The sequence below is a fragment of the Opisthocomus hoazin genome, chromosome 19 (assembly GCF_030867145.1).
Source record: "Opisthocomus hoazin isolate bOpiHoa1 chromosome 19, bOpiHoa1.hap1, whole genome shotgun sequence".
NCBI lineage: Eukaryota > Metazoa > Chordata > Aves > Opisthocomiformes > Opisthocomidae > Opisthocomus > Opisthocomus hoazin.
The window spans coordinates 13,705,563-13,724,893 of NC_134432.1; the positions used below are offsets into that span (position 1 = coordinate 13,705,563).

Here is a 19,331-nt window from a genome sequence, read left to right on the forward strand (position 1 = left end):
GTGGCCCCGGGAGGGCGGGGAGGCCCCGCCCCTCCGCGCCGCGCGCTTAAAGGGCCCGCGCGGCCCCTGAGGGGAATGGCGCGGGGTGCGGCTGTGGTGTTGCTTCGTAACGGCGGGTTATCGGCCTGAGAACGTAGCATGGGGGAAGTCCCCCCGCCTCACCCCGCGCTGCTGGGTACCTGCTACTCGCGGCTGAGGCACCGCTCGGGGCCTGGGGCTCTCTCTGTGCCCACTGCCCTGTTCCGCCATGGAGAAATACGAGGTGCCGCCCGGCGGGACGGGGGCGGCTGCGGCCCGCCGGGGGTGCAGGCGGTGCTGGGGGGACACACGGTCCTGGGGAGGGGGTGTAAGTGGCCCCGGAGGGGGTGCAGGTGGTCCCGAGGTGGGGGCGAGCGGCCTTGGTGCGAGCTGCCCTGAGGAAGGGGCCTGCGCGGCCTGGGAGGGAGTGCTCTTCTCGGCTGAGGGGGAGCGTCCCAGAGGGAGGGGAGCCCGGGGTGCCTCTCGGAGCTGGGGTGCAGGTGGGGGTGCCTGCGGCCCTGCTGCGGGCAACTGGGGGTGTGCGGGGTGTCTGTGGGAAGAGGGTCAGAAGGGGCTTTTGGCCTCGGCGGTTCTCCCCTGCGTGCTTTAGTGTCTCTCCTCCGCCCTGCAGGTGCTGGAGCAGCTCCGGCCCGGGGCGCTGGGCACTGCGCTGGTAGCAGAACTGAGGACTGAGAAGGGTGTAGAGAAGAAATATATGATAAAGCAGGTGAGAAGGGTGGTTGCTAGGAAAACAAGAATCTGTTGGCAAGGTTGTCATCTCCATGGGCCCTTCTGGTAGCAGCAGACACACGTGTTAGGCAGCTTGGCCGCTGGGTGAGCAGGCTTACATCTTCCTGTGCTGCTGTTTTAGAAATCAGAGGATTTGGATCAGTTTACCAGAATATTGAGGTTAGAAGTAGGGAAAGGGGAGCAGCCTATTTAGGTCCATCCAGTGTGTTTTCGCCTTAGCTTGCTGTTACTTTGACAGTGCGGAAGGACTGGCTAGCTGTCGTGGGCTCATTTAAAGCTCTGTTTCTGGCCATCTCCCAACAAAACTGCTCCAAACATTAAAGACTGGAGCTGTCATTGAAAATTTATGCCAATTCATACACAATTGGCAGTTCCAGTCATCTTGGCAAGATTGTAGTTGCTTCAAGTTCAGCTGTCTCTACCTTACAATCTCATCCTTGTCTTCTGTTTGGTGCAGGTTGAATGTATTGAAGAAAAGCAAGCAAATGAGGCCTTGAAGGAGGTATCAGTGCAGTTTTTCTTTACTACTTCAGGAGCTATCAGTGCAGTTTTTCTTTACTACTTCACTTACAAAGACCAAAGTCTTAACAAAGTCTTTTATCTACAGGGATTAACTAAGTAAATAGTCACGATGTAAATTGGGTAGGTCTGTCTGAGGGGTGTTTTCCCTGCCCTCTGCTTGAGCTCAGGCCGGGATTTTGTATTAAGTGTTCTTATATTTGAATATGTAGATTCAAATGGACAGCTGTTCTCAGAGGATAGTCCTTTTTCAGAGTTTGTGTTTGTTTTGTGCTGAAGGCAAAGAACAAAGCTCATCTGTTTGGCCTGTAAGCTGAAGAAAAATACTGGTTTATTTATAGTTGATTATTAATAACTCAATTTCTAGTTAACATATTTCATTGTATGTTCATTTATCAGAGTTGTACATTTTTTGATGTGAATGATTTGACTGGTTTTCTTCCTTTGTTGTACTTTTTTTGTGCAAAATTGTCTCAATGCCTTGAGTAAGAAGCAACACCAGAAATACTATTAAAATACCAAAATTTGTTTCAGCAAAATACGTGAAGTAACACCTGATGGATTAGTCTCACAGGGTCCAGTATGCGTGACATCTGCAGTTGAAAATGAAAAACTGTCTGTACAGATGCTCCATCCTACTCAAGAGAAGCGACTTCTTTATGTACCGAGACTAGATTTACTGATAAAGTTTGATCCAATTGTCTATTGAAATAAATGCAGTTGTGCCAGCTGGGAGTGTGGCTTTTCTTAGTTCTTCTGTTGTGTCTGCACAGCCGCAAACACAATTATAGGAGAGTAAGTTGAATTCTTTTTATCTTTCACACAATCAGTGAATTTGCTGAAGTAATTGGTAATTGTTAGAGCCTTACATGGAAACCAGCTTCAAGGAGATCAGCATCTCACTAGTGTCATTGTATTTCCTGTGCTTCAAGCTTGCATAGGGTTGACTGGAAGTAATGGCTACGCTAGAAAAATTGTCTTGACTTTCATATTCTAAGATGCTTTTTCAGATTTAGATGTTAGGAATTGAAGAAGGGGGTTGTTTACATGTCATCTCCCTAAGGATCAGTTTATGTCCTTGAATTTCACAAGGCTGTTACAGCATTGCATTGGGTAGAGTCTTACTGAAATATTTTCCTTGACTTGACACTTGTTACATGCAAATATATAACCAAGCTTGCACACTGAAAGGATTTGATCAGACATGCTGTATGAACAAGTCAGGAACTGGCTTAGGATATTATTTAAGGTCCTGTTCAGTGGGAAGGACTGTGTTGCTGTAGAAAGCTCTTTTATTTTTTTTTGTTTTTTTTTTTTTTCGGTCTATGCAGGCAATGGATTTGCTAAAACTTCATCATTCAAACATCTGTGCTTACAAGGAATTGTTTGTGATTTGGAATAATGAGGTGAGAATGAAATAGGATTGGTTAAACTGGAACATATGGTTAACATTGTAGGCATGTAAGCATTTTTGCAGGTTTAATTTTGGGGCCATTGGTGTGAGATGCTAGGAAAAAAAGTTATTTGATTTGAAACAAGCCTTCTTTTTTAAATCCTATAAAATAATAAACATGCTGAAAAGCTGTGAAGATCTAGGGATTGGAGCCCATCACATGGCAGTATTGCATGCTGACTCTCAGGTGCTGATGTGAATCAGTGTGCAATACTGATTTTCATGCCTGCATGCAAACCCTTTTTTTAGGAGGCTATAGGAAACGGAAAGCCCCGACATATTTATTTCCAGATTTTATTCAGTGCTCAGGCAAAATTTATGTTGATTTTGTGGATGTATATTTGACTCTAGTTGTCCCATATGGCTTCAGTTAAGATGCTCGATTATGTTTTTTTTAAAAAAAAAACAACAAACATGCTGTATTTTTAATAAAAGAAAGTAAATACTGTCTCCTCTGTGAGAAATTAATCATCTCGAACACCTTGGTATTGGCGAACATCACACCCACCATTTTGGCCAAGTGCTCGATTTTACCTTTCTTACTGGATATGTTACTACCTGCAAACAATTAGACAGTTTTGGTGTAATGTTTTATTACAGGTATCATCTCTGTTCCTTTGTCTGGTAATGCAGCACTCGGGCCAAGGAGATCTTTCATCTGTAATCAAGAAAAAAAGGCAGAAGTCACAAAAAATAACAGACATGGTAAAAAGTACAGAGTAGACATCTGGCTGAACTAATAAGAGTCTCACTGCTTTTATATTTCTTCCTCTGTACTCCCTCTTTCTCAGAGTTCTCCCTAAAATCTTCAAAGCACAATGTTATGCTGAAGGGTGGTTTGGGAAGCTATCTTCCAAAAGATATTTGGAAATTACTCTGTTGCACTTTCATATACGTTCCGCTCAACAGGTGATTCTGAAGTTCCTAGGACAGATGGTGGATGCTTTGTTTTATATACATAAACAAAATATTTTCCACAGGTGAGTAGAAATCTTGTGCTCTTTGTCTGACAGGTCTTTGTTCTTTGCAGTGACTGTTGGTTCAGCACAGCTGTTCACTTAGAGGCAGCAAATTTTACTGTTCCAAGTGGGGAAGAAGGAGGTAGAAGTTCTAGACTTCATGTATAGATTAGTTTTCTGTGACTTCTGAAGTCATCTATTTCTTGAGTTTTGTCTACAGTTATCCATTTGAGTGAGATGTTCTGTCTTTGGTTTTTTGAATGTGCTAAAATTCTAATATTAATATTAGAATATTGACCGTATCTGTTAATGCTTACATTTTGGTGGCTGTGATGGACAAGGTATACTTTGTGTATCTAAAGAAAGACATAACCATTTCATTCCATGTTCAGATACATTTGTGTCACAATCACAGATTTTAAAGCATTTCACAGTAAAACAAGAAAATAATTGTATTTCAGTTGATTATCACTTTTGTGTTAAAAAACCCCCACCAAAACACAAGCAAAAAACCCCTCAACTCACCACCACCCTACCCACCCCACCCCCCAAAAAAACCCCAAACCTTCTGATGTGTAAAGATACTGGGAACCTGTAGTTATATATCAGTAGACTCTTGAATTTCACAGACTGACAGAAAATGTTTGTGTTGCAGAAATGTCAAGCCATCAAACATACTTGTGACTGGTGAAGCATCCTTCATGCTTAGCGACTTCAGTACAGAAACACTTATGACAGATGAGATGAAATGGAAAATAAGGGTGGAAGAAAGTAAATACTTGTTTTACTTTTTTTTTTACTTTATTTTTAAAAGATTCAGTTGTGGTGGATATTTTTAGTGCTTGGAGAAAAATCAGCTAAAGAGGGAAAAATTATCTTCCTTCCCCCTTCTCCGCATTACACTGTTTGCCTTCTAAAGTATGAATAGGATATTCATAGGCAGTTGCCTGCAGCATTAATTGTGTTCATGACTGAAAACTATAGGTATGTCTGAGTCTCAGAACGGTGCAGCAGATACAGTTGGAATCTTTTTTAGCTTGATACATATGCAGTAACATTTTAGAAAAGTATTCATTAGTTATAGTGTGTTTCTTAGTCTTGTGTGGCATATCACCAGTAAAAAATGTCTAATCTCTACAGGATATATCAAAATTATTTTTAGACATAAAACAATTGCCTGAGGCTCGTGCATGTGAAAGCAAAACCTGTATATAGTACAATGTCAGCAACATTACCATAAGGTTCTTATTTTGACAGATAGCAAGTCTTGGATGGCTCCAGAAACGTTTGGTTTTTCTTTTACTGAGAAATCTGACATCTGGTCTCTAGGTTGTATTCTACTTGACATGATCACCTGCTTTGTTCTGAATGTATGTAGTAACATTTCATTATAGATTTAAAATGTCATTGGCCCACCAGGTTATCTCTAAGCGAGTGTGTGAAAGTTCTTCTGATACTTTACAGGCAGAAGAGATTATTTCATTACTGCGGGATATTAGACAGGATACCAGCCGTCTTGAGGGAGTTCTGACACTAATGCGAAACGAAGATAACAGCTCTTTGCCTTTATTTCCAATTTTATTTATGATGCTACAGATTCAGCCCAGCATGAGACCCACAGCAAAGTGAGTTCTTTATTATTTTTTGTCCTAAACCCTACCTGCTTCACAAAGATGGGAATGTTAGCTACTGTTTGAAAGAGATGGAGTCAAGGTTGTTGATCTTACTGCCTCAACAAATTGTGTTATTAAAAAAGTCAGACACTTAGTGTTCATTAGAAGTAGGCATTCTGATGTGCGTAGGTGTCCTTTTTTGAAGAGTTACATTATAAAATCATGTTATGCACAATTTTGAGCCATTAACTTGAAGCCTAAGCACGGCTTGTTCAATGTAAGCTCTATTATTAGCTGTTTTGATGTAAATTGTTTAGTTTCCATCGAAAGTAATCCAGTCCTCAAAGAAGTATTATTAACTTTTTGTATCAAAATGAAACAAAGCCTGTTGATTTTTTTCTTTTCTTTTTTTTTTTTTTTTTGCAACTTACTGGTTCTAACTTATTGGCACTGCTTTTGTCTCTTGTAATTCTAGGGATCTGACTGATGTTCCATTTATTAGGGAATGCCTGACTGTTGCTGGTGCCTCTGCAGTAAAACTGAGAAAGTCTTTGCCTCCCAAAATAGTAGATGTGCTCCTTGAAGGAGGAATTGAAAGTGTTCTGGGTAATAAGGAAAATAAGATTAATGTAGTGGTGATTTTTGTAGAAAATAAACCCATGTGTTTTCCAGTCAGCATGTACTCTACTTGAAAATGAATTACTGGACATTCGTTTTACTTGAAATAAAATGGCAAATGCCAAATACACAGATTATACAGGTGAATTGTAACACGTTGTAATAGTTAAATGTTTAATGCATTAAGGGAAAAGTTTTTCTCTTTTCAACAATCAAAAATTACATTATTTTCATTTATATGAATTCACATCTTGCACAAAAGAGAGAAAATTTGAGTGCTTTTTATAAGTGTGTGTATCAAATGGTTAGAAGAATTTTCTTGATTTATGTAGAATTCATGCAGGCTTTCTGGGATGTAGAAGAAGTACAAGCTAAAGCCATTCAGCACTTTGCCAGCTATATAAGAGATAAAAGTGGTAAGACACCATTTTATTAATTTATTTATTCTGCTCTTTCATTACATTTTGAGATAATAGGAAGCAGAAAAAAATTCTCGTGACAATAAATGAGAATGGAGTTGCTCTCTTCCTATTTCTCATTTTTGGAAAGTACCAGAATAGGCCACCAGCTGATGTGATTGTATTGGTCCTTGTTTTGTAAATGCTTTTGTTGAACAGCAGAGGTGTTTTACTGGATCAGAAAACTGAGCACTGGAAAAAAACTTAGTGTTATTTTGATTGGCAACGAAGCTGAATTGGCACACTGACATTTGAGGAAGGCAATTCATATCAGCGTTGAGGCAACTTGGGGGTAATGCCTAGGGCTGTAAGACTGAGAGAGCAAAAGGAAGCTACACGTGTCTAGTGAAGCTGTGTGAGTGAAGACTGTGTATTTTCTCCCAGCATCTGCACATTTTTCAAATTAATCTTTCAGATCAAGATTAATGTTTTCAAAGCACACGTTAACTCAGTTATAGAATGTGCTGTCATTTTATACTGATAGCATTTTAGTGCTGGCCTTGGCTTATGATGTCAAAACACAGGGGTGTTCATATCTGTAATCGATAAGGAAAAAGATAATTTGTTTTTTCCTTAGTTACCTATATTTTCAACTCTGTTACTGAAGAAATCTTTAGTCAGTAATACAGCAGGCTTTGGTTATAAATAACAAAATGAATGCATCTTCGTGATTCTCGTTCAATCCTATTGACAGCAGTACAAGGCTGTGCTTGTGTCTGACTTGTTTGGCGCTTCTGCACCATGGCTTACCATGACTGATGCTCACTTCTTTGAAGGGGCTCAGAATGGATCCCTAAAAACCATCCAGTTTTTCCTCAACACTTTATCACATATTTGTGGATACACTGAACAGCCATATTAGCCATTCCAAAAGCTTACAGTCTTCCTAGAACTAGGAGACCTGGTGAAATACTTTACTCCATAGGTCCTGAAAAGCATGGTTTTGGGCACCTGCACAATGCTGTACCCCACAACTTGCTATGTGACCAGTGAACAATGCCAGTGTGAATTAATGAGGAACGTGCTGGCTACACTTAGCTTGCGTGGCCTTGCAGCTGTCTTTAATAGAGGCATTTCCCATAGAGACTACAAAATTCTTTCTGTATTGTTCCATCTATACTTGCATTTTGTGCTCTTTGATTCAAGAATGTTGTTCTGCCATATCACATCGTCCATAGGGACTCAAATTTGTTTGAAACTGGAACTCTTGTCTTTTGGAGTATAGATACCCACTGAGCATTCTAAGCTGTGTAACTGAATGTTGTCTCAAATAATTTATTTTCCCTACAGCCTTGCCCTATCTGCTAACATTCACGGAAGTGGTCACTTCTGCTATGAAGACTCACGTAGATTCTCTGAAGTTACAAGTAGATGGTTGCAGTTTATTGCTTGAAATTCTTAGTCAAGGTACAGTTATGAGACTTCCAAGTTATGCTGAGTAATGCAGCCTATCCCTTGTAAAGTCAGATGTAGCGTATAAGGTTTGAAATGGATTCAGTAATGATTTTAGGAGATTAATTTAAAGTAATAGAAGAATTTAACCAGCTTTAAGAAGCATCTGGATTCTCACGGACTTTCTTCAGGACTGACATACATGAATTCTGTTAGTGTTAATTTTAAATACAGGCTACTGATCTTAGCCTACCAAGTTTGTTTTCATGCTATGTAGAGCGTTACAAGAGTGCATAAATAGGAGGCTCTCGGTGTTCTGGCATTTGAATTTCAAACCATGAAAGTGTTTTTTGGTCTCTTGTGTTGTCCCTGCTGTCACTTGCTTGACAATTTACCTGATAATGATACAAGCTTGAAAATAGTACAAATTGTGTTTCAGAAAAATAAAATTGAAAGTGATTTTTGGATATGTGTGAAGAAATGCTGTTAATTGAATATTTCACTTAGCTGACAGCAGGGGATTCAGACTTCATTCAGAGGCACTGAAATCTTTGTTCTGCTCAAATGTTTACTTTTGACAGCTCTAGAACAGGATGTGGTGATGGCCCTGAATGAGAATGTGACCAGCTCTCTGTTAGACACAGTGAGAAAGCACTCTGAAAATGAAGAGTTACTTTCATTGGTCTGCACACTGTTGATGATGATTTCAGTCAGTGGTGGGTCACCTTGTTCATTTTTTGGGGAATATTTTTGTTTCTCTGTTTATAATCCAATCCAGAATATAAGGCAGAACTCGTGACTTCACTGAGAGATGTGGATGTCTGTAGGTATTAGTTTAATAGTAGTAATATCGGTAAGATTGACTAGATAGTGGTAAGATAACACTCCTGAAAGTACAAGATACACTGCCGAGGCTTCAGGTACTTACAGAATTATATGTATTAGAGGGGTCCTGTGTTTCATCCTGTTTTGGAAATAAGCACAAGCTGTGCAAAAAGTAGTGCTTGGGAAAATGAGGGCGTAGAACCTGGATTCTATTTTTGGCTGTGCCATAGTGAATTAAAACCATTTCACCTAATTTCTCTACTTTGTTTTTTCTCCTGAGTTTGTAATTGCTAAATATTTATAGTATTTTTTACTTGTTTTCAGTGTCAGTTCAACAGTCATCAGAAGACTGTTTTTATAAATGGTGACAAAAGGATTTAGCAGCAAGGGGATAATCTTAAAAAAAAAAAAAAAATTACGAAGTGTCGTGTGCAACTAAACTTGCCGTCTAAGACCAAACTATTTTTATACAGTGTTTCCTAATTCTGAAGCTGAGGTAGCTTGAACTGCTAAATTGCAAACATTTGAAAAATAGTAATTTATACCTTCTCAGTTCCTTTTCTGCTCTGTAAATTTCAGATCTGTAAGGAAAAAGGATGGCCAGATTTCTGTTTGAAAGGGTCACTTGTGCTAAACGCTGTGCTTAAGTGCACCTTTTTAAAGAATTCTGTCTGTTCTTTTGCTTTCTTTTGTCCAGCTGATGGTATCATGTTACTAGTTTATCACCATTTAAATATGGTTAGTAGTGCTGTCTGTTGAAAAGACAGTGAGTAGGACAGAAATATCAGATTCTACAGAATTTATTTTTCTGCGTTTTCCAGAAGTTGCTGCAGAGAATCTAAGGAAAGCTGGAATAATTCCAGACCTTCTGTCAATTTTAAGAAATTTTCTTCATAATGAAAAGATCTGCTTCTCTTGCTGTGGAGTTCTCTGGAGCCTGGCTGCGAGTGGTAAGTAGAACACAGCAAGTATTGTGCCTAGACTCACGTGACTGAGAGGCAGCAGGTACTGTGCCTAACTGACTTCAGACATTCCTGTTGCTGTGACAGGATGTTTCTTCATTCTCCCATTCTGGAGAGACGTCTTCACAGCACTCCTAGAATAAGTGATCCAGAGTTAAATGAGAGAAAACTAAAACTAATGCAGACTTTTAGCAACTCTTTTTTGTGATAAGGTGTCAAATTTTTACTATTTAGGCCAAGATGTGGCTTATGAACACTGTCAGAAATCAAAGGGTCAACGTAGTTTCTGGTTTGTCAGTCATGTGATTTTGCTCTGCTTTTAGCAGAGGCAGTGCAAACAGCATATTACATTGGGTATCAGAATAGCATTTGGAATTAATAGTATCTTATTTCTTTGCAATCACACTTCTCTTGGCAGCACTGGGCTAAATTTTGAATTGGACGTCTCCTAGAGACTTGCTTTTCCAAAAGAAGTGTGATTGGCAAGGTAGCAAGTGTACTCTTTCGCATTGCCTTAGAACTAAACCAGCATCATCCCACAGTGCTGGAGAGCTGTGGGTGATTGCTTGAGCTGACCCCTTCTTATGAGACCACGGTAGGAGTTTTTTAGGGGATTTGTTCTGTGACATGTTCTTGTATAGGTGTGTGTGGTGTGCTAATCATCAAGGAAGGCTGAAAGCACGGAATGTGCACAATTACACTTGTGTGTTTCGTTCCCTCTGTGCAACAAACCCCCCATTTGATTTATGTGACCAGCTAAATATCCATACTGCAGACCGTATTCTGTCAAAAAGGTGGTTATTTGTGGAGGTTGCTTGCTGTGATCCCCATGTATAATTTAAATGGCAAAGAAAGCTAGTTCCTGGAGAAGTTCAGCTTTCTGCAATAAACGTTGTTATTTATTAGTCCTGTAAAATTTGTTTTGTTGTTGTATGTTTTAGATTCTTCTCTCTGCTGTTGCCCATACTAAAGTAATATTGCATTACTCCAATGCCATCACCCCGACAAAATTTGACATGCAGTGTGTTTATGATATTATTACTTGATTAAATAACTCTGATGCATTTCCTTTTTGTTACGGTAATTCAGAAAATGTAGACCAAGCACTGCTGAAAAGTGCTGTCCCTGTTACCTCTGCGGTCCTTCAAGAGCACCTCCAGAATGGAGCAGTTACGGAGTCTGCTTGCTCGGCTCTGTGGGCTTTGTCACTCCAAGGTGTGTTTCCCAGTCTCCTTGTCGCTTGTGCAGGGAAAAAAGCTGGTATGCCAAACGTGCCTGTCTGTCTGTAGTGATCCTTGAAATACAGGCTGCTTGGCCTCCGCAGGCTCTGCAGATGGCAGCAGAGTTACGAACTTGCATCCTCTCTTAGCCAGTCTTCATGCACTTGCTCTCTAACACTCCCTAATGAAGCTATTTTTGATGAGCTGTAGCAATTCTGTAACTAGATAGTGCTGATGGGTACTATAACGACGGGCAGCTACAAGAACCTCGTTGTGCAGAGCATTCTCTCTGGCTTCTCTCTTAAGCCCAAGAATCCCATTTGTGTTACTCCTTTGAACACAGTGTTAGTGTTGTGCAGCGTGGGCTGGGAGGTTTGTGTTTATGCCATTTGCTTTGTAAATTGGGAACACTATTTCAGATTAAAAAAGAAAATGCATATCCCTTTCACTATCATGTGCACTAAGGAATGCAGCCTTGCAGTACAACTCTGTCTTGTTTCTTCCTCATGCAAGAATATTGCCATATGTTTGCCTACTACCTGGTGCTTGTGCCATCATTCCACTAGGAAGAGCTGAATAAAACAACCTAATGGATCTCGTTTCTAGTACCCACCAGCAGAATAGGCTGAGTATTCAGGACTCCCCATTCCTTTTGGCTTGGAGAATGAGTGGGAATCTGACATAGAAGATGTATCAGAAATTTCTTCTAGACCTCTGGATCATGATAGGACTTCATTGGGCCTTTTTTTACTGCAGTACAGGTTTTCATATGCTTTCTTTGTAACTTTTATTGCATAATTAAAAAGTCCTTTCAGAAGCAGGAGGCAGAAGCTGAAATGCTGATGAGTGTTTTAAAGGCTTTTGAGTATATTGAAGTTTGAGGGATTTGTGTGTTGTTTCTCATTTTTTTGTGTTTATAGGTTGTGTAACTGAAAATGAATATGAGCCCACAACCGCGCTTCTGCTGGATGCGCTCAGGATGAACCCAGAAAGACCAGTGCTAGTGAAGAACGCCTGCCTGGCATTAGCAAGCCTTCTAAGGCTATCTGGTAACATTCAGCAATTCTTTTATTAATTGCACGTCAGCTCAGAAGTGGATGTTTCTGTATAGCTGAAGAGTTCATAGTGGGATTGGGATTGACATCTGCCCTCCTGAGTTAATCTTTTCTTACAGGACTGGAAGAGGAAATAGTGAAATTGGAGGTGTGAATTTTTTTCTTCCCACAGACCCAGCATGCACGTCTGAGAAGTGTTAGATCAGCACAGTACAATAACTACAATCTATTAGTAACTTGAGAATGCTTTGTTACTTCTTTTATGATGAAGTTGTTTCAACTGTGTAAATGGGTAGAGCTCAATCAATGTGAAAATAGTAAACATGAAAATACCACTTCTGTCATGCGTGAGTTTTGGCTGCATATATGGTCTTCTACTTGTTGCCCAGATACACTTCAGAACAGCTTTAAGGAAGGCTGAGTGTAATGGACATGACTTCCTGGAAAAGTACTACATGTGTGCTAGCTGGAGCAGGGGACTGGAAAGCAGATAATGCAGCCTGCAGCTACCAATTAGCCCAGCAGTGTTTGTCTCCCTTTCAGAAATACCAGCTTTGAGATTTATAATGGACTCAAAAGGCAGTGGAATAAACCTGATCAAAAATGTCTACTACCTTCACTTCGATGACCCAGAAGTGGTGGAAAATCTCTGTATGCTGATTAACGAGATGGTTCAGTATGGTGAGATGGTGGTGGTGTTTGTCAAGTCTCTTCCTCTCCCCGACCCCCATTAAGATAGTAAAGAAAGTCGTAACAGCGGCTGCTCAGGAACATGTTAGTTGCTTTCAGGAAAGACTTGCTGTACATCTGTCTGAAAAGGGGGATGAACTGGGACTGAGAATTCATCCCACTACTTGAATAATTACACATGTCCCTCTGATGTTATAATGTTATAACTTCATTTTATCTTTCCTATTGTTTGTGTAGATCTGTCCCCTCTCTGCTCTCCTTTAGCTGCTGCTGAAACCATTGGCAGTTGTACCCGTAACCATAAATCATCCTGTTTATTTACATTGCAGATGACGTTGTGCTGGATATGCTGTCCCAGAAAATGGAAGAACTGCTGTCTGAAATAAAAAGCCGGTTTCCATCTAGCATGGTATGTAGAAGTGACTGCGATGGTAAAGGGTGGATGCTTAGTATACTATTTCTGATTATGGATTTTATCATTGTCAAATAGCTGCAATTACATAGTGCAGAAATTTACAGAATTGTGTATATGGGGAGAAGAGTGAGTTTGTAAGAACAATTCTTACTACCGAAAACAAGTAGTTGGAAGTTTTTTTTTCTTTTCACTGTAATTTTTAAAAACTATGTTCTGGTCTCTTGCAACATTACATTGCATTAATTTACTACATTCTTCACACCAAAACATGCTAAAGTTTACAGGAATAAAGCATATTACATCCAATTATTTTTGCTTTATAAGTAACATCCTTTAAAAAAACAAAACCCACAGCAAAACCAACAAACCCTTGTGACAGTTTGCCTGAAAATTTAACTTATATTAAATTCCAAGAAATCATACTGAAAAAAGGTAACTGTTGAAACACCAGAAAGAGCAAACTTATTTGAGCTATTTAAGGTGTTACATTAATATTTCCTTTGCAATGGCTTGCTGTCAAGAAACTAGTAATTAGAAGTTTGTTCATCAAAACAATAGACTGTTTTGCTCTTTTTAGTTATGCATTTAGCCTGTTTACATAATTCGTCTCAAGGACAGTTACACGCAAACTTGTCCTCCAGTTCTCCTGCAGGCACTGCCTGCTCCACTTGAATGGCCACTGCAGCTATAAGGTAGTGCAGAAAAAAAGAATCCCACAAGAGAACCAAGCTCCCTTTTCTGTTGCAAACCTAATTCATTGTTCCCGTGTCCCCTGTTGACAGGCAGCGCAGACAGCCAAGGCCAGAACACTCTCGTTCTGGCAATGCCGTGTGCGACGTGTAACTGCTAAAGCTCCAAAACCCATTGCTTGTTACCTTCCAGTATCCATGTAGATTATTTAAATCGTAGCAGTAGTGTCCAGTCTGGTAATTACCATTGCTTTGGATTTTGCAGAATTGGACCACACATGTTTAAAATACAGGCTACTTTAAAGACTTGTTAGACACAGTGTGTTTATTAATAAATGAATATAAAAATAAGTCAAGCAACAAGGTAATCTTGTATTTGACAATTCTCACATTTCTCTCCAGGAGATAATGACCCTTGTGGATGCAACGCTTTTGAAACTGCAGAAGTAGAAGAAAATTTTTTTGTATAAGAAGACTTATACGCTTCTCATTCAGATATAAAAGCTTGGATCCTCCATAAATACTTTAAAAGATCTTTCTCATCAGAAAGATTAATATTGGGCCATTAATAATATACAAACAGTTATATATTCTGTTGATTTAGGTACCACAACTGTGAAACTAACAGCAATAATTAAGAATTTACCTTACTTTGTAGACTTTAAAATATTTGAAATAAAAGATTTTTAGTCTTGGGAGTTTCAGCAAAGCAATGACAGTTTCTTCCTTCATCTATCATAATTTAACAACTTTTTTTTTTTAACTTATTCAGCGTGTATTTCCTTTGCAGAAATATAACTGATGCAGGCATTTGTTAAAAGTATTGTTTAAACACAGGAGTAGGCATAGGTACCATCCAGAAGGGGCTGCTAGCAGTATTCCCGTATGGCAGCATTCACGCACCAGGTTAGGAAGCATTGTCTTTTCACTCATTTTACGAAGTAGCTGCTGTCAGTTCTGAGTTATTGCTAAATTTGCCCTGGAATGTGACATGAAACCAGCAAATGCTGCAGATAAAACAGGGTGGAATCATTCAAGTTTTACTATTTTTGTCATTAGATTTGTTCTTAACAGCGGCTTCCCACTTCTTTTTCTCCAGGGTGTACAGTCTCATAGCTGCTTGTGCATCCTGAATCTAAAAGAGACCAGAACAAACAGAAGGCTTAATGAAACATAGCTGACATGGCTTAAGAACATTATTGGTAATAAGCAGCTAAATTTTCTGTCATTTTAATACATACTTTCAGTTAACATTTCATAATCTCTTCGGCTTTAGGTTCTGTGACTAGTGGAAGGGGATGAGTATGTGTTCAGAATGCATGGCCCACCACAGGGCTATGCACTTCTTTCTCATCCTGACTTGGAAAGCAATAATGAAAAAACGCTCGATACGGTATCTTGGAGATACCCTCACCATCTGTCCTGCTGCTTCAGTTCATTCCTCTATGATACCCTCCTGTCCACTGAAAGAAAGGAACTAACTGCTGAGATGCAGTAATAGGCTCTCACACGATTTTATCCAACCCGCCGTAGTACAGCAGTGCAGAATGCTGCTTTTAAGGTAAGCAGTCAATACCTGAGAATCACTTTTTTCCCTAGGGATCTTAACAAGAATTATTATTTAAACAAAATACAGTTGACTTGTGCAAAAGAAGTTTATGAAAATAAGGAAATAATCCAAGTGGTATGAGACACATAACGGTAAGCAAGTGTCCATGACAACCCTGCTGCATGCTGGTGTCCAAGCAGAGCTTGCTAGCTTTCAGTGAGAGGCTGGAATGAAGCCACAGCATTTGGAACTGAACCCAGATCCTAGAGCTAATGTGTAGTACGTTGTTCACCCACCCAAAAATGTGTGTTCTGATGAGATACATACCGAGCAGTGCTCTGATGTCTGCACCTGAACATCTAGCAGTCTCTCACAGAGCAGTTTCAATGATGGCCGTCCGGTCTAGAAACAGAAAAGACAGAATCAAGCTGCCTTGCACTACTTGAAATATATATACACACACAGATGTGTGTGTATATATATGAAAATACTAGTTTAAGTGTATTCCTCAAAGTATAGCACATCTCCACTTCTACTGGTGAACTTTCAAGAATAATTCATGAATTATGAGATTTATGTGTGTGCTGCTGAGAGGATTTTATGTTTATTTACCATAACCCTAAGATTTATGTTTGAGGTGCTTTGTTGTGAAAAAGAAAACCTGAGTATACAGTTACAAAACTTAAAATATCTCCCTATAATGTGAACCTTTACTCCTGCAGTCTAAGCAGAAACTTGAACCCATCTGTTTTTTTTTATATCCCTATGGAAAGGATACCATTAAGATGATCGCGTAAGCCTTACTGTGAGTAGAACTCTACCATCTTATTTGTTTCCAGAAAAGCATTATAACGACGATGCAAGTGCTAAAGAATGGGAGAGCCACTGAATTTTGTGCACAGTTATTACTGGTAATGTTTGTATTGAACTAAGTAACTTATTGATACATTTCAAACACTAAGGAAACATTCAGCAAGACTAGTATTTTCCAATGACAAAAAGCAGGCATCCCTCTCGGGCAGGAGAGGAGGAACAGGCTCAGGCAGAGGCAGGTGCAGGAGGGAGCTTGCAGCCGGGAGTCAGCAGCTCATGAGTCCGTTAATTGAGATGCACCTTCCTGTCAGCTTCTTACCTTGACTCTCTGTCTGAAAGGCTTGTATCTTTGCGTGTCACGGATTTTCTTCTGAGGATGATCAAGAAATAGGACCTAGAAGAAATTACATTTCCAGTCCAAAGCGTGCTGTTGCATGGAAATCTCTACAGCTGAATGTGCAGCTTCCTGCTCCTTCCTTCCATCTGTTGTAAGCCATAGTTCAAAGCGATGAATGGGCAAGACCAAGATCATCCAGACACTGGCTGGATTCAAGACCCACAGTTCCACTCAGCATGAGAAACAGAACTGAATCTGGAGGCACTACTTGTGGAGACTACCTGCAGTGCTGGTACAGCGTAAGATGCCTGTCTCGGTAACGCTGACCAGACTGCTGAGCTCTGCGGGCTAAGCAAAGCATGCAAAAGGCTTTTTCATCATTCTGTTTCCTTCCTGGCTCTTTAGTAGGCAGATCTGTGCTACTGGCAACAGAGTTTACAACTGGAAGAACTTTAGTGGGCACGTGACTAGGGCTATGCTTGAGGCAGCATGAAATAACAAGAAACTGAGGTAACGGTGATAAAGCTGTAGCTTCTAGGAGTTCAGATGTTTTCATCTGATGCAGGAAGATGTACCAGAATTTAATCAGTTTTAAATTTAGGAAGACCTGTCTTCAAAATAACAAATTCGCAGCCACCTACCTTTAGATCATTGCGTAAAGCATGTCCAACTAAAATCCTTCCCTTCAAGATGTCAGCGACCTCCTTCTGAACTGTTTTAAAATCTTCACCTGAAAACAACACACAACGGAACGCTTTCCATTAGATGCGTAAGACAACTAAGCAAACTACAGTTAAAACCCTGCATCTTTTTTGTGAAGGCAACTGTGTCCTTGGGACTGTAGTTCTACAAATTTGTACAGTTCACCAAGTCCTCTACTTGTTACATGAGCCTAGAGAATTCCCTGAAGAGCACTGCACTGAAAGGAAATAAACTTCCTAGAAACCATAATCCACGAGTTAATTTCTTCTAGGGCATTAGTGACCACGCTGTAAAAAGGCTGCCTTCCCACCACTTTTCTTAGCATTCAGACTACATTTTATTTTCCGCTTCCCAAAACAGGTCTAAAACTTCTCCAAGCTCAGCCAGTGAGGCTTCTGTGATAGCCTGTTAAATTCTCCCTCCTTAAAGAACATTTCTGGGGAAAAAAACCTCCTACCTGTATTTATATTCTCAGGGCGTATGCCACTAACAGCTGTTCTGTAATTGGTCACCTCTTCCGTAGGCTTGACGTACTTGTCATAAACGCACTTTCCAAACTGGTTCACGATGGACACGCGAGCCACAATGCTGTCTTCACCCTTGGGTCCCACTCCCACCATCTCGCAGTCCATGGCTACAGCTCGTGTCAGCCTGAAAGAGAAAGGACAGCCTGGTGACCCCTCCATCACAGGGACGCATAGTGGAGTTTCCAAGGTTCACGCGTTGATACGAACGGGGAAAACTCGGCAGTTTGTCTGTCTGCAGACTCAGGGAGACGTCACCTTACACTGTGCACCTGCAAACCACAGTTGTTAGAAGATAATCTCGATGCCATCCTTCCTGCTGGAACGCCACTCACCCTTCCGAAGCCTTTTCTTTAACCAGCGCCTGCTCCACAGACTTTTTGTGTCGGTCTGGTTCAAGTCCCAGATTTTTTCTAGCAATTTTTGCTGCTTCAGGTCCTATTGCAGCTTCAATATCTTTTGGATCGACGTCATCAAACCAGATCTCAGGCCTGATAAGCACAGATTTAATTACAGTTAACAATCAGTCTTGCATCTTTATAGTGTAGAAAAAACGTATTCATTTTTTAAAATCAAGAAATTAGCCCCGTGAAAATTACTCTAGTGCTGTCACCTACGCAAGTTCGTTGCTGTATCTGGGAAGCAGGGGCAGCATGTGTCTTATTTCTCCCAAAATTTAGTCTGGAAGAGTGCAAGCTGTTCTGAATCCGCTGCTCTGTGCTCCTTACGTACACCTCCCACAATAAATATTCACACACATGTACGACGCCTGCAGTACTCACTCTTTGGGTTGCTGCTCCGCAGGTTCTTCATCTTTCCTCCTCTTATGTTTTACATCACCTTTCTCCTGTAAAATATTGCCGCTTTTCTTTTTTTCTTTGCTGCCTTTTCCACCGCTTTTGGTGCCGTTTACATTCTTCTCTGTTGCAACCCTCGTGGGTGTTGGCTTAGCCAAAGCAGGGCTGTCTTTAGCAGAACCACCGTCCCTTTCATTTCTGGGCTTGGCCTTTCCCACGTTCCCATTGACAGCTGGGACTTCGTGGCTGTTTCCTGCTTTGGGTGGGTGCTGCTTTCTGGGGTGCGTTTGACACGCCGGGAGGGGCTCGTGGGACCGATTTGCCTTTTGTTTCAGTACCTAAAACGACAAAGAAGGACAAAAGGATTATCTCTCTCCGTTTTGGACCCCGCCATCGTTCCGGAGGGCTCCTGGTGTCCTCGGTGCCAAGCGGCCCTGCGTCCCACCAATGCAGCGGGGCGCCCAGATCCCTGCCGGCAGCACTCACCGACTGACACGAAGATGATTATTATTTTTATTTTAATTACTACGTACAAGGTGGCACTGCGTTCCCTGGCAGCGGAGCCCCGGCCCGCCGCGGGGGCTGGCCCGGGCGAACCCCCCCCGGTTCCCCTCACCTCCTGCAGCGCCTTCCAGTTGCGGGAGAACTCCCCGGGGCCGCGGGGGGGAGCGGCCGCCGCCGCCATGCCGGGGCCTTCCCCCGCCGCCGCTTCCCCGGGGCCGCGCCGGACCTTCCTCCTCCTCCTCCTCCTCCTGCTGCCCTTCCCGCGGGCCGCGCCGCTCGGCCCCGCCGCCTCGGCCTCCGCAGGGCTCCGCTTCGCCATGCGGGGCCGCCGGGGCGGGGGAAAGCAAGTCCCAGCCGGGCCGGGGCTATCGCGCCACGCCGGGGCCGCGCAGCGCCGCACCGCCCCGGCGGGGAACGCCGACCCGCGCTTGGGTTCCGGGCTGCGGGTGCGGGCCGGCAGCCGGGTGGG

The 19,331-nt window shown here is 41.5% G+C and overlaps 2 protein-coding genes across 5 annotated transcripts; one reads left to right on the forward strand and one right to left on the reverse strand.

Annotated features, from left to right (window-relative positions):
* Nucleotides 1-29: 29 nt before the first annotated feature.
* Nucleotides 30-14,334, forward strand: STKLD1 (serine/threonine kinase like domain containing 1). Of its 4 annotated transcripts, XM_075439640.1 has the most exons (19): nt 30-262; nt 650-745; nt 1,226-1,270; nt 2,619-2,693; nt 3,341-3,445; nt 3,650-3,720; nt 4,355-4,470; nt 4,957-5,069; nt 5,164-5,324; nt 5,788-5,918; nt 6,263-6,346; nt 7,679-7,795; nt 8,362-8,496; nt 9,427-9,555; nt 10,657-10,782; nt 11,708-11,836; nt 12,386-12,523; nt 12,862-12,941; nt 14,039-14,334. In XM_075439640.1, exons 1-19 carry the CDS (start codon nt 248-250, stop codon nt 14,084-14,086), a joined length of 1,914 nt encoding a protein of 637 aa, XP_075295755.1. In that variant the 5' UTR covers nt 30-247; the 3' UTR covers nt 14,087-14,334. The 4 variants fall into 4 exon arrangements, with proteins under 4 accessions (XP_075295755.1, XP_075295758.1, XP_075295756.1 ...); XM_075439643.1 differs by lacking the exon at nt 8,362-8,496; XM_075439641.1 differs by lacking the exon at nt 6,263-6,346.
* A 54-nt stretch (nt 14,335-14,388) lies between these two features.
* REXO4 (REX4 homolog, 3'-5' exonuclease) lies at nt 14,389-19,229 on the reverse strand. Its single transcript, XM_075439644.1, has 8 exons — nt 18,975-19,229; nt 18,344-18,696; nt 17,897-18,052; nt 17,495-17,688; nt 16,977-17,065; nt 16,318-16,392; nt 15,513-15,587; nt 14,389-14,771 (listed from the first exon to the last, which is right to left on the reverse strand). The coding sequence occupies exons 1-8, from the start codon at nt 19,179-19,181 to the stop codon at nt 14,670-14,672; spliced, it is 1,251 nt and encodes a 416-aa protein (XP_075295759.1). The 5' UTR covers nt 19,182-19,229; the 3' UTR covers nt 14,389-14,669.
* Between the last annotated feature and the right edge of the window lie 102 nt (nt 19,230-19,331).

Coding starts and splice junctions, on each gene's coding strand:
- STKLD1 (XM_075439640.1), top strand. Junction 3,721..4,354: donor AAACAAAATATTTTCCACAG/GTGAGTAGAAAT, acceptor TTTGTGTTGCAG/AAATGTCAAGCCATCAAACA. Junction 9,556..10,656: donor CTGGAGCCTGGCTGCGAGTG/GTAAGTAGAACA, acceptor ACGGTAATTCAG/AAAATGTAGACCAAGCACTG.
- REXO4 (XM_075439644.1), bottom strand. CDS start 19,181: ATGGCGAAGCGGAGCCCTGCGGAGGCCGAGGCGGCGGGGCCGAGCGGC. Junction 18,053..18,343: donor GCGGAGCAGCAACCCAAAGA/GTGAGTACTGCA, acceptor TGTGCTTATCAG/GCCTGAGATCTGGTTTGATG. Junction 15,588..16,317: donor CTTTCAGACAGAGAGTCAAG/GTAAGAAGCTGA, acceptor TTCTGTTTCTAG/ACCGGACGGCCATCATTGAA.